We start from the raw sequence: 13515 nt of genomic DNA, 5'->3' as shown, positions 1-13515 counted from the left end.
TTTATGTTCTACTTCTGTGACAGTGGACCGCAAGTGGTGGCATTGAGTCAAAAATATAGGTAGTAAAATGTTCTTAAATCAGAACTTAAAAAAAAAATTACTTATATATACACTGGTTGGGGTCACATTCAAGGTGTAGGGGTAGAGTTCACCAGTCGGCGAGCCGGCGAACTCAGTAACAGGGTTAGCTTTTACTAAGAACGCTGGAGTGACGACCGGGGCCTTTCCCCGTTGGGCCTGGGGTTCGGGGGTGCCGCCCGTCCCCCGGTGCCCCCCATCTCCCCTTCATCATCCTTCCTTTCCTCAGTCTCTCCTTTGGTCTCTTGAGGTCTCCCTGATTTGTTGGAATTTAGATGTTTCTGGGGTTGGTGAAAGACTCTGGTTGGTGGCCCGGTGGGTGGTGTGTGGTCGGTGCTGGATTTCACTTTCCTTTCTTTGGTCCTTCCTCGGGTCTCCTGACAGCCTCACGACTCTGGCTGGATTCTGAAGTGTTCGGTTTAGGGATTTTTTTTAATAGGTTTTAGGTGAACTAATGAATACACACTCGCACATGCACATACTCACCCACATACAAAATAAAAATTAATTAAAAAATCTATATAAATTAAAAAACAAAAAATAAAGCAATGATGATGACATGTCAAATCGGTAAAATTACCGAATAAACAATTCTGAGCTCTCCAGAAAAACAAACAAAAAAAACTTACACTTAAGTTTATTACAGGGTGATTTATTAGTTAACTGGACACAGTTGAATGGGAGATGCAGCATGCATGTGGTAACAAGATGAGTGCTTAGCTTACTAACATTGTACAAGGGTGGGGAACCTGTGAGAGCATTTCATCCACCATGTAATTGTCAAAACAAAAAACCTCTAAACAACTGTTATAAGAATATTGACCCCCCTCAGAGGTCCCCTACCCCTGTATCAGGACAATGCCCTAACAAGTAGTCTTAGAAAAATAACTATTTACAGAACTATTCAGTAACAACACAGACAAAACCTAACGTTAATAATAATAATAATACTAAAAGTGTTCTTGGAGCCCCAGGGTCAGCTACCTGTTGTACACCCGCTCCTTCTTTGCCCTCTCCAAGGCTTTGTCCATGGTCTTCTCATTCTCACCGCGACACTTGGGGCAGTACCACTTGCCTTTGGGCTTGTGATGGAGGCCCACGCAGGAGAAGTGGAACCACTCGATGGGACACTCGTCGTTATCGCAGCCGATCATCTCGCCGTAGGACACCTGTTCGCACAGGCAATACGTGGGCTCATCAGGGTCGATGGGCAGGTCCGGCGGCGACACCTCCCGCTCAGACTTCCCCTTGGATCTCTTCTTCTTCTTGGAAGACGTTTTTGCTCTCTTCTCGCGGGACGCCCCGGCGGCGACGTCCTCGGTGACGTCCAGGCCGCTGTAGCTCTCCCTGCTCTCGCCGTTCTTCTGCCGCCTGGAGCGCTTGCCGCCAGCTTTGTCTCCTCCCGCCGAGCTGGGCGTGACCTCGTCACGCTTCTTGTCGTTGTGAGTCGTTTTGCTCGGGGTTGTGGCGGATGAAGACGAGGACGACGTGATCATGGACACCGCGGCGGTTGTCAAGGACGTTGGCGTGGCAATGTGGCTTTCTGGAGCTTCTTGGGAGGCCACGAGGAGTTCGGAATGCCAGTCTAACTGCCGGCTTCGGTTCTCTACCAACTCCACCTGGAACAAAGCTTATTTACACCTCGAGGTATTTTGAGTTGAGTCGATTTATTGCAACATACTAACCATTTGTCCAGCAATCTGAATCTTCTCATCTCCGAGCTCCTGACTGCGGATCAGCGCCCTCTGGATGGACAACTGCAACTTGCGTCTCTGGGGTGAGTCCGACTCCTTGCGATACCGTTCATATGCATCCTCGAGCTCCTTCAGAACATCTGACAGAAAGAGGACAACATCAATGCTGAATGCAAGTTTCTTAGTTCGTGGTGGAGGTCTTTAAATCCTTCTATTAACATTTCATAATGTAAAACACTCTTCTGTCCTGTGTTGTCAAACTTAATGTTTTAAGTTACATATCAGAGTCTGTAGGTAAATTGGTGAACAAACTGCATTTTTACCTTGATATCTGGCATCAATTTCTTTCATGAGGGACACACTTCTCTGCAAATCAAAGGGCAGTGACTCCACCAGGTCCAAATACTCTTCCACATAATTGACAACAACATGGCCGGGGTCGCCGTTCGTGGCATTCAACATTGTGCCTCCACTCTTTTTATCACACACACCTCCACCTGGAAGAAAACGTGGTAAAATGTTTATAATTTATGTACAAACAGCTGCTCTAGTGTAATTAACATTATCAATCATCATATTGTATACTATAAGACTGCTGTCTCAAAATGCTTTAAAACAGCTGGCAATATGGGGAATTTTAAAAACGACTGGCAGTGTATGAATTAATATCGTAGTACAATTAGTACTGCTCATCACCATAGCATTATTATTGCAAATAAAATTCTAAAGAGTGTGATTTAGAGGTATACAAATAAAATCTAACCGCATTTGTTCGAAGGCTACTGCAACGTGGGTTATAAAAACACCATAAGGGGGAGGGGCCAAATGACGCGTTCATTCAATGTACTCCATCGATACTAAGGGCGAGGGCATCATGTCAAATAACGTCGCTTTCAACAAAGTTACTACCAAAGACGGTTTCAATGATAATAATTATGTTCTAGGTGTACAAAGTAAATTAGTATGTAACCACAAAGTTCATTCCCTCGAACATACGACAAGAAAGCGAGGCAAGCGCGAAGCTGGTGGCAAGGCTAGCAGGTTAGCTTATTTTCCCGGCGAATTAAAACGAGTGAGTTTCACGTTAACAAAGCATAAAATCAACATTTGGTGTTAAGTAGAAAACCGACGTCGATTAAAATATTATGCGCAATGTGGAGTTTGCGACGAGTACGAATAATAACGTTTGGGTGTGTAGTAATTAGCGTATTAATGAAGCAGTTAGCCCTTTCGGTGAGTTGACGTCAACTCCATCAAACGTTAATTTGACGAGTCAGCGTTGTCCATGGCAACCGATTTTTAAGTCTTTCAACTCTGGATAGTGTACATTTAGCCGTGTTTAACTTTTAGTGTTTGCTTACCCAAGTTACGTGTGCGCTGGCTTAACTTAAGAGTCAAACGTTGGAGTTCAACCAACGGAGAAAAAAAACGATTAAAAAATACTTTGTTGGTTTAACGCAACGATCGACAAAACTACGGATATTTGATCACAGACATTAACACTTCGAATCTTAGAGACGTGAACGTTCCTGTGTTTTTCTAAGTCAGGATTTGTCGCTACTAGCGGGACGCTTTATCACTGCAAAACAAACAAACAGCTATTACTATTCCACGGTTACGCGAATTGAAAGCATGCCTACCTACCTGTGCGTGTGTGTATTTCTATTTGTCCAGTCAATTCTCTGTTCTTGGCGTCCGATCAAATAATGAGCTTGATGAATGTTAAAATCAGTCGTGCGGTGAGTCGGCGACTGGAGCAGCTAAATGCTAACCGTTAGCTTGAGGCGGGGGGTGGATTTGCGCATGTGCGTAGCGCCACAACGCCGCCATCGACACTGGTCTTTTCGATTGTCAAAACCTTTCTATTGAAATTAATTCATGTCTAATCATTAAATATGTATTTCTACTTTACGTTGCTCAAATAAATATTATTCTTAAATGTAGAGTACAGTGGTGGTCAAACAATGGATCCACGTTAGTTTACGTACTGAGTCAATGCTGTCATCTGGTGGCGAACACGTTTATTGTTTTTTTTTTTTGTTTTTTTAAACAAGAGCAGTATTTAAATAATTGTTCCACTGTTCCACATAAACTGACTCACAAAGTCATATTTTTATTTTCGTCATAAAAAAAACATAATTACAACTACATCCATATTTCTCTCCATCACTTATGTGGTCCGGGAAGACTTAGAAAGACAAAGTGTTCGAGGGATGCACAAAGAGGTATAGTCCACACATCTTCAGCCTTTGGCTAATTTTATTTTTCACACTAACCCTCATCCATTCATGAAAAAGACTGAAAGTAATAGTTGGTAGCACAAAATGAAAAATCGACTGTATGTACAATGTCAGTTTTCATCTTTCAAATAGATTTTTGAAGACTGGGCCAATCTCCTGGATCATATCCGTCGTGGTGGTGGACCTGCCATGTCGCTGGAAGGCTTGCCTGTTGCACTGTCTGGTGAGTGAAGAGGCCCCCATTGCTGCCACCACTGACGGGTTCACACTGCGGGAAGACATCAGTTGAGTTGGCAATAATGCACAATTGCACGTTACTTAGAAAAATGAATAAAACATTAGGTTCACTTAAACTATTGAATGAAATCCAATTTAAGTATTAAGTCCCAATTTTGTATTGTTGAAGGTGTTAGCACATTTGCCTCACAGTCAAAAATACCCCAGCTCCCCCCTACTCCACATTCCCAAAAATATCCATCAAGGCTGTAAATTTTTAAATTTAAAAGAACATTTTCATGCTCTCTCATTGGCTAGACTAATGTTGTGGCTGAGTGTATGATCGCCAGCATATCAAGTTAACTCAAGACTCATCCATATTTAATGCATATTACGAGCAACATGCCCTATCCTTTTATGGAGTACCCACCCTGTGATCAGTCCTGCTTGAGCGGCAGCATAGGCCCAGTGTGCCAGTACGCCAGCAGATCCAGACAGAAGATCACCTTGTCCTCCGCATCGCCTCCCGCTGCCTTCTGTACTGCATGCGACCACTGCAAAAAAACACAAAAACAAGGTGACATGTTAACAGTATGTGTCACTGATATAAACACTCAATCAGCAGCAGGCTCAATACAAACCTGTGCTACCATCCGCAATGAGATCCTTCTCTCCCTTAAGTAGCACGGTGATGTTTCCCATGGTTTCGCTTAGCTGCAGGACGCTACTACGGTGATCACCGCTGTCCACAGCCTTGTGTTGCTGACATGACAACACGCAGGATTCAAACACTTTTGGCACAGACGTTTTTGAACTGATCACTTGGCGAGAGACCCACCAGCGTCTCGTACAGGCGCGTGAACTCCATGAAGTTGGGCGTGATGATGCCCTTCTGGTAGCCCTGAATAACAGACGGCTGCTTTGTGACCAGCCACAATCCGTCCTGTCGAAGGCAAACAAAGAAAAAGTCGCTATAACTTTGTAAAGACAAGACAAAGTTGATGCAGGCAAATACTCACTGCGTCGATGACGATTGGAATATCTCTTGCTTTGGATTTCTCAATCACCTCCTACAAGGGAGAAATATATTACTTGTGAAAATATTCTGGTTCAAGATACGTTGGATTCAACATTTTGTCCTCATAGGTCATATCCAAAAACATATTTTAAATATCCCTTATTATTGTATAAGTGGGTCGCATATTCCACATTAGTAGCATACTTTTTGAATGCAAAACACATTTTTATTTGATCATTTTTCAGTTGTTTATTTGTAATATGCAAAAATTACCTCCTCCTTTTGTCAATGGGTTAAATAAATGGTGAATGAAACTTTAATTTACCAGCTTTCCAACTAGACAGGGAAACATTTACATCCAATCTGTCTATTTATGCTTCAGTCGCAACAGCAGAATGTGATCAATTTTATCTACGATACGCCTGCTTCTGATCTTAAGATATAAAATTTCCTGCATTTCCTCCTGTTTGTTCATGATGTATAATTTGCATTGAGTCACTTGAGAGCATAAAAAAAAAGCATAATTGTGTTACATGAAGCATGGCGAGTACATGTAAATCCAAACTACAGTATGTAACAGAATCCCCAGCATGTAAATAACCAACTAGTCTATATTAATGCTAACATATGAGCCCTTACTTCCATGTACTCGTTAAATGCATGCAAATATTCAGTACGTGCCTTGGCTGTTTTTAATAACAAGTCTTCTCTCCCTAGACCAGGTCCCACCACAAGGCTGTGCAGTCTCGGGAGCCATTTTTCAATCTCCTCCACCGCGTTTGGACTGTCCCTTTTAAAAAGGTACACATAAACACATTAAAATTAGATACACACACTTGGAACAAAATGAACAAACTCTCAAGTCAACAGAGGTCAATAATTCTGATGCATGACATCAGGAAGGACTTCATCTCAGTGAACATCTAAAAGATTCAATCCATGAGTATGTTTTGTTTAAGATTAAAAAAATAATAATAATAAAATAAATAAATAAACCCACTCTAACCAACTTTAGAGGTCCAACTATCCCCCTCATGCTCCCTTCTCCTGCACGACCAATCACGTGTCATGTGATCAAATACTGCATAGATAAAGCAATTAGACTGGATCATCATCGTTTTTTAACTGTGACCAAAGTGAGGCAGAAACTGAATACTGGAGTTTTTTTGCCATCTGTTCGCATGATCAGTTTACACAAATAGTCTACTCACAGCACAGGATGAACTATGAGCTCAGGGCTGTAGGATTTGATTACAGCTGCAGCGTCTTTGGTGCAGAACACGTGAGACAAGTCAGCACCCTGGAGACAAGACAAAGACGTTGCAGCATCACTGAATTTAATGTACAAATAGACAGTCGGGGCATATTTTACATACCACTTTCAGTGCGGAGATGGCGGCAAAATATGGTGCTCCAGTGTAGCTTGAAGGTGAAGATGGAAGCATTAGAGGGTGAAATCAAATGTGATCAATACAGGAAATGAAATCCGAAGCTGGCGTGCGCACGCGTGTGACATACTCTTGGCATCCGCCAATGATCCCGATTCGGCCATCTTGTCCCTTGTGCTTGTGGCTGGACAACGGAGGGACTATCTTCTTCACTAGAGACAGGACGTGCTCATCCATGCCCCCGTCAGATGCCGGGGCCAAGCTGTAACGGCGCTCAAACACTGCAGGAATAAAACAAGGTTGAAACACGGTTTGGTTTAAACTAAAAGCTAAAAAGTTCGTCAGATCTTAATAGCTAAAAGGAAGTTGTTTTTATGTGGAATTGATTTTAGATTACCGTGTCTTGAAGGAACAGAGACAAAATGGATTGTGCTACTTACTGTCAGAAGAACTTTTGAAATGTGCAAAAACACACTTTTTGTATTTGTGCAAACTAAAATAAAAATGATACATGAATATTCAATATTTTTTTTCCTCTTAGGCAAATGTCCATCCCTTGTCCGAGGGTGCAAAATGTAATCTTATCCTACATAAGCACAACACACTACCATCTGATTTGAGTGAGATAAATTCTCCGTGTTGCATTTTCCATGGTCTAAGTGGAAGTCAAAACCCTCCCAAAATTTCTTGACGATATGTTCTATGCAGCCCCACTAGTCTAAATATGGTATGTTGGTCAATTTTGCGTTAGTGGAATATGAGTTAAAGCCGCAAAGTCCAGCATTTTTTATCAATATCTGAAGGCGGTCATTTTGTCACTTGCTGTCGAGTGAAAATGACATCACAGGTCTCAAGTAACAACCGATCACAGCTCAGCTTCAGAAAACAGGTGAGCCGTGAATAGTCATTGCCCGAGCAACTGTGATGTCATCTTCAGTCGACAGCAAGTGGCAAAATGGCCGCCCCGAGATGGATAAAAATGGTTGGATTTTTCTGCACAACTCATATTCCACAAATGTAATATTAATCAGAATGTCATGTTTAGACTAGTGAGGTCACATATATTATTGTCAAGAAATGTTTAAGGTTGACTTCCCCTCTTTAATTTAAATTGCTTCCACACATACCCAATTTGGATTTATATTTGGTGCACGTTTTGTTTATGACAGTGATTTGACTTTTTTATTCCTGTCTAATATAAATCAAAAAGACCAAGTGCAATAAACCATCAGATTAAAGACGCATTCGGAAAAGGGTGGGGGCGGGGGTCACATAAGCATCATTGAGTGCCAGCTCCACCTCAACCTGCTGTCTGCACAGGTGACAGCTCCAATAATACCTAATGGCTGAGAGTCAGGCTTCAACATCTGACCCTGCTTGGCCAAACTGTCTGTTGGGGGCGTGGGCTGGTGGGGTGTGCAGGTTTGGGAAAACACGGGGGTGTGGACGGGCACGCCGGTTTTCAAGTGAGGAGGGGGCGCCGTTCCCGAGCTCGGCCTGGCCGAGGAGATGTTAGAGAACATCTGCCCGAGCATCTGAAGCATGTGAAGCTCTCTGGCGTGCTCCGCCTCGCGCCGGCTGTCCTCGGCCTGCAAGCGGCGCTCCTCCATGCGGTAGAAGTTGTCCTCGGCCTGCGAGCTCTGCTTCAGGAATTGCTCCATTAGCCTCTCCATGGGGAAGTTAACGCGCCGCCGCCGCCGTTGCTTGGGTGTGGAGGCGGAGCAGTTTGCCGCCAACTGGCTGCTGTTGAGAGGTCTTTCGGATGTACCTGAAGGAGAAACGAGACATTTGGATTTAAATGTAGAGGTAGCAGCTCCACACTTTTGATGGCTAGCTAGTAAAATGTGGTAATCCACTAACAATGCTCTTAGCGCTAGCCTCAGATTGACTGGTTAGCTATGAGACAAGTGTTGCCCTGACTAATTGCGATTTGCTACATACAAATTCACCTCCATTTTCTATGCCTCTTTGTACCATGAAAAAGAAACATGACAACATGATTTGAACACATTATTGATATTTTATATTAGAATTGATAGGCAATAAAATATGTTTCAAAAGTTATTACGGGAGCAAAACTGTACTTAAATGTCATCGTCATACTTTTTTTTTTTTTTTTTAAGCAAAGGGGGGAAATAGATTAAAATCACACATCAAATTTGTGGGAAGGAAAAAAAATAAAATGTTATCATGGAGGCCTAGCTTCTCCACTGTTAGCGCATTGTTGACTGTAAGACAGTGTTTTTCAGCACCACTTTTTACTTTTGCAGGTTGACCGTAACGCCTCACGACCTGTGAGACTTGAGACCTGAAGAGTTGACTGCAAGGAAGACATAGCAAGTAAGGATGACTTCTTTTCACATTTGTGTGACAGTGGAATGCTAAAAAGAGGCACGTCTGTATCACATTTAGTTAAGAGTGTTTTAAGTATCTTCTCTTTTGATAGAAATAGAGGCTTACTTTTAATATTAAAATACAGAAAATAAGTCATCATTAAAAATGTGCTCAAATTTGAGCTACATCCACAATGCATTAATTAGACCATTAATCATAAGAGCATAGTGCAGCGATTCTCAAAAAGTCAAAATACACATTTTACATTAGGTCGAAAAAAATATCGCGAACACCACCAAACAAAAATGTCATAAACTGTGGATGCGCAGGTGAATTATTTACCCTCTGCCATCTAGTGGAAGAGCATTTAATTGCTCCGTTCGTCATTTCAAGTAGCTGGCATAGAAAGGTGAAGATACAATGACCAATTAAGTGAGTTTGAATAATTTCTGGTAGCACACTTGAAGATCTCTCACTGAATACTGGTTGGGTATCACATGTTTAATTAAAGTCCCTTGTCTGTACAGTTAATAAAGGTTTTATAATGGCGACTGCAACAGATTAATTCAGTCACTGATTTTGTTTTTAAATCCGAAAAAATCTGGAACGGATTGAGTTAAACCGGATCAACTGAATTCATCTGTCCTGAATCCCGCCATGTTACATACACTGCATTCTACCATAAATAACAAATATGTAACTGTATCTGTATCTTGTATCTTTGACACAAAACCACAATAAGCAATCATTTAGACGCGTAACAATGGAATGCATGTGCACTTACTGTTATTGCCCACTGTGACTTTAACCGGGATGGGGATGGGAATACTGGGGTACTCCAGCTTGACTTCAGTCTCGGCGGGGAAGGGACAGTCTCCAGTACTTTCGGAGTAGACGTCCTGAGCATCCTCCGCATCCTCATCCAAGCCATCCACGGCCTCCTCCCCTCCCGGCCCGCCATCTATGAACTCTTGGGGGTCAAGGGCAGGCCGATTGCTCAGGATCCGCTCCATGGTGTCGTAGAACTTGGCGATTTTGTGATATTGCCTGTTGTTGCGCAGATTGCCCTCCTTGGCCAGCAAGTATTGTCTTTTGAGGCTCTTAATCCGCACCCTGCACTGCTCCGGCGTGCGCTCGAAGCCCATCGCCGCCAGCCTCCGGGACACATCGCGGTACACGAAGCTGTTGCGGAAGTTGCCGTCCAGCGCCTCCTGGACGTCCTGCTCCCCCCAGATGTTCAATAACGTCCTCGTCTCCGCGTCCGACCACAGAAAGCCCCGCGTTGTGTTGTTGAGCAGCATAGCCGAGCCTCGAGTAGTTGGGATGGATGTAGCTGGCCTGGTTCTCTACCTGTCTCGTCTCCAAAAACCTCTGGTTACCTCTGGTGTCTTGAAATGGTGAAAGCGTGCGTATTGTTCAAATGAGGGCGCATTTGCACGTCGAATCTCCGTGTTCTAGCTAAAACCTTGCCATGTTTATCCCTCTACGTCGTTGACAAAAATGCCCAAGCAGGGAAGTTTCAACAAAACTGAACAAGGACCAGCTTTCCAAATCAATTCCCGTCTTAGTCTCATTTTTGAGAATTTAAAAACTGACCTCTGATCGGTCCTCTGAGAGTGTCGGTTCGCGTCAACCCCCTGGTTTACGTGGTGTCTGCGGGGTCCTAAAGACCACCAAGTCAAATTCATAGCTAACAACATGAGCGTAAGGTGTCAATACTTCGACAAAACGGAGAATATGACAGAAAGAACGCCATAAAACAGAAATGACAGTACATTAAACACATGGTCTCACTTTACCTTCCATGTTCAAATAGAACAATGTGGCGATAATCGACACAGTTACGGTGACGAACAAGAAGGCGAGCGTTTGAACGGGCTCCGGCATGTTGTTGTCATTCATTGTTTACTGACATGCTTGCCGCTAACTAACCTTTTCCCCGACAGGAAGACCCTACGTGGTGCACACACTTCTTACCTAAACTCCAAGAGCGTGTCAACGCTGTCAACTGTGCACAAATACGTCTGGTCATGAGGTTTACTTAGCCACAGCAATACAGGAAGAAATAGTTCACGATGCCTTTAAAGACTACTCGGAAATTCCTAAATCCACAAAAAAATGTCATATCTATGCGACAATCTTATGGCATAAAGCTCTAGTCAACTCATATTCTTTTATCTATTGTTTGACGTATTCATTTAGGCTTGATTAATTGCTGCATAACTGATTCATACAGTACATAGCCATATGTAGGTGTTATTTATTAGGCTGCGTGCAGACTGCAGGCATATCTAACTCCAATCGGATTCCAACTCAAATACGATTTTTAGGGCTGACTGTTCAGACTAGTTTTAGCAAGTGTCCAAATCCGATCTGGCCCTGTTCAGACTGAGCTACATTATTATTGACCCACTGACATGTTGCTGTAGCAACGACGTCGAACGGAGGCGGTGCCTAGCGCGTGTAGTGTTTGACGTCATTGTGACGCTATTTACCGCTCCGTACTTCCCGCCCCCTTCATTTAAAATCAAATGGATCAAGTTATATTTGAATAACCCCGATTCAATATGTAACTTCATTACTACACATGTTTTCAAGTCAGTATGAGGTTTAGAATTTTTGCTGAGATGTAATTATAATATTTCAAAAATACCAGTTAAATTAGCAATTTTTCATATAGTCAGCCTCTTTTGTCCTGGTCGCTGATATACAGACCCCCATGTGTTGATAATTGTATTTCTTTAGTTAGTCAATTATTGAATGAGAATGGTCCATTATTTTTTACATGTTTACCTGTTACGCTTCGTGAATACGCTATTGTTTTTGATGCTATACCTGAGGGTTCTCGACGGTTACTGATTTCTGCTCCTAAAGGTCTGAAATGTACTGTTCCACACTTTAAACCTATACTTTATTCATTGGTAATACGTGCTTACTCTTAAGTGATCAAGCTTCGAATAATTGTATACGGGTAATATTTCAAAGGGATGTTGTTTCCAAACTTGCAGCAGTTTTTTTTTTTTGTTTTTACTGCATGGAACAATTTACATGAACATATACATTGGAAAAATACAAGGCTTTTGCCCCCCTCCCCAAAATATATATATTTTTAAAACGACCATATATTTATGGCTAAGGCTGGGCATTAATTGCCTATTTCCGGTTGCGCATGTGAAGAACTGATGTGGTAGCAAGACCGGCTTCAAGTAACGTAAACTGTCATTGTATTTCCGGTTGAATATGAGCGGAGCCGACTGGGCAGTGGAGCCGTCAAGACGTTTGGCTGCCGAGCATGCGAGGAACCAGCCGGGCAGCGAACCGACAGGATATTGACAGGCCCCGCGGGGCATAGGGTTTTTGCACGCGTAGAGTGACGTCAGACTGAGACGCATCCTGTCCAAATCGGATATGAAACTACCTCCCGCATGTGGTTTTCATCTTAGGATTTCATGTGCTTTGTGACTGTTCAGAGTAGTATACTACAAACGAGCCACCCCTTTTCATCTGGATGGGCTAAAAATGGCTAAACCCTAAGGCTGGCAGTCTGAAGAACAAGGCCTTATAGGGATTACCTCAAAAAACGTATTGAGCTTTTTCGTTGGCTGTTATTTTTTATATGACATCATAAGTGTATCACCAATCAATGCCAAAGGGGAAAAGTGTTGATCTTGCATCGCTTCCACCTGCCACCTGAAATCTACTGAATTAAGAATGATCTTAAAAATATAACGATTTACATATACATGTCAACTCGACATCCATCCATCCAGCCATCATCCATCCATCTATCGCTTGTCGGTTGAGCTGGAGTCTATGCAAACTGACTTTGATGTCAGAGGCTGGGCACACTCTTGACTGATTGTCAGCTGGTCATATTTATCATTTTAAAAACATCCATTCAATTATCTATTTCTATCAGGGGATATGGCGTCGATATTGGAAATTTTTGACGAATATCGGTATCGGCCTTTTTTCAAAATCTGACGGCCGATAAAAGGTAAAGCTAAAAACGTTTTAATCTCAGGGAACTATTTATTTAAAATTTCAGTTAACTTTGTAAGAGATGCTGGTGACCCTGTGAACCTTCTGAACCTTTTGTTTGACATTAAAACAAAGAAATGTGTTTCCAGTTTCCATTTAACCTTTTAAGGCGTAGTGATAACCATTTTTATTTTTTTTTAGAAATTTAAAATTAAGTATATTGTCCAAGATAATTTTTTTATAAAGCTTCTACATTTTGAAAAATGTGAACAATTGTTCAATAAGCATTAATGCCTAAAGCCATTGCAACAAAGTCAAGACTGGCATTTGTATTTTAAAACATTTTTACGCCAATACCCCCCCCCCCCCCTTTTTTTTTTACTGAAAATTAATATTGGCTTCAAATATTGGTTATCGGCCTCCTTGACTACTAATAATCGGCATCGTATCGGCCCTGAAAAAAAACCGTATGAGTCTATCTCTACTATAGAACATTTTTTAGGGTTACAGGGAAGCAGGACATAATGGTAAACAAGCACTGACACTGAAATTCACACCTATAGACA

General features: G+C 42.2%; 2 protein-coding genes and 1 long non-coding RNA gene across 8 annotated transcripts; 1 reads left to right on the top strand and 2 right to left on the bottom strand.

Moving 5' to 3' along the window:
* Positions 1 to 714: 714 nt before the first annotated feature.
* ing1 (inhibitor of growth family, member 1) lies at positions 715 to 3574 on the bottom strand. Of its 2 annotated transcripts, none has more exons than XM_077579878.1 (4): positions 3417 to 3574; positions 2096 to 2269; positions 1764 to 1912; positions 715 to 1697 (listed from the first exon to the last, which is right to left on the bottom strand). In XM_077579878.1, the coding sequence occupies exons 2-4, from the start codon at positions 2232 to 2234 to the stop codon at positions 1059 to 1061; spliced, it is 927 nt and encodes a 308-aa protein (XP_077436004.1). In that variant the 5' UTR covers positions 2235 to 2269; positions 3417 to 3574; the 3' UTR covers positions 715 to 1058. The 2 variants fall into 2 exon arrangements, with proteins under 2 accessions (XP_077436004.1, XP_077436005.1); XM_077579879.1 differs by lacking the exon at positions 3417 to 3574 and adding an exon at positions 3134 to 3275.
* A 274-nt stretch (positions 3575 to 3848) lies between these two features.
* On the top strand, positions 3849 to 9267 carry LOC144060378 (uncharacterized). The gene is made up of 4 exons (XR_013295914.1): positions 3849 to 3997; positions 4145 to 4235; positions 5964 to 6047; positions 8905 to 9267. It is a non-coding gene; the product is annotated as an uncharacterized LOC144060378 (long non-coding RNA).
* naxd (NAD(P)HX dehydratase) lies at positions 4014 to 11358 on the bottom strand. Of its 5 annotated transcripts, XM_077579873.1 has the most exons (12): positions 10946 to 11358; positions 9753 to 10356; positions 7974 to 8402; positions 6765 to 6915; positions 6623 to 6668; positions 6458 to 6546; positions 5928 to 6036; positions 5248 to 5298; positions 5067 to 5171; positions 4870 to 4990; positions 4659 to 4782; positions 4014 to 4280 (listed from the first exon to the last, which is right to left on the bottom strand). In XM_077579873.1, exons 2-12 carry the CDS (start codon positions 10267 to 10269, stop codon positions 4130 to 4132), a joined length of 1893 nt encoding a protein of 630 aa, XP_077435999.1. In that variant the 5' UTR covers positions 10270 to 10356; positions 10946 to 11358; the 3' UTR covers positions 4014 to 4129. The 5 variants fall into 5 exon arrangements, with proteins under 5 accessions (XP_077435999.1, XP_077436000.1, XP_077435998.1 ...); XM_077579874.1 differs by lacking the exon at positions 9753 to 10356 and having other exon boundaries at positions 10946 to 11357; XM_077579872.1 differs by lacking the exon at positions 10946 to 11358 and having other exon boundaries at positions 9753 to 10761.
* Between the last annotated feature and the right edge of the window lie 2157 nt (positions 11359 to 13515).

The sequence above is a fragment of the Vanacampus margaritifer genome, chromosome 11 (genome assembly GCF_051991255.1).
Source record: "Vanacampus margaritifer isolate UIUO_Vmar chromosome 11, RoL_Vmar_1.0, whole genome shotgun sequence".
Lineage (NCBI taxonomy): Eukaryota > Metazoa > Chordata > Actinopteri > Syngnathiformes > Syngnathidae > Vanacampus > Vanacampus margaritifer.
This window is presented reverse-complemented; position numbering and strand designations above follow the sequence as displayed.

What these genes read in the sequence shown, in the direction of transcription:
- naxd (XM_077579873.1), bottom strand. Translation starts at nt 10,269, where the DNA reads ATGCTGCTCAACAACACAACGCGGGGCTTTCTGTGGTCGGACGCGGAG. An exon ending in AGTCACAGTGGGCAATAACA is followed by an intron (nt 8,403 to 9,752) that starts GTAAGTGCACAT and finishes TTTCTCCTTCAG; the next exon opens with GTACATCCGAAAGACCTCTC. An exon ending in GCCTGACTCTCAGCCATTAG is followed by an intron (nt 6,916 to 7,973) that starts GTATTATTGGAG and finishes TTATTCCTGCAG; the next exon opens with TGTTTGAGCGCCGTTACAGC.
- ing1 (XM_077579878.1), bottom strand. Translation starts at nt 2,234, where the DNA reads ATGTTGAATGCCACGAACGGCGACCCCGGCCATGTTGTTGTCAATTAT. An exon ending in AATTGATGCCAGATATCAAG is followed by an intron (nt 1,913 to 2,095) that starts GTAAAAATGCAG and finishes TCTTTCTGTCAG; the next exon opens with ATGTTCTGAAGGAGCTCGAG. An exon ending in TTCAGATTGCTGGACAAATG is followed by an intron (nt 1,698 to 1,763) that starts GTTAGTATGTTG and finishes GCTTTGTTCCAG; the next exon opens with GTGGAGTTGGTAGAGAACCG.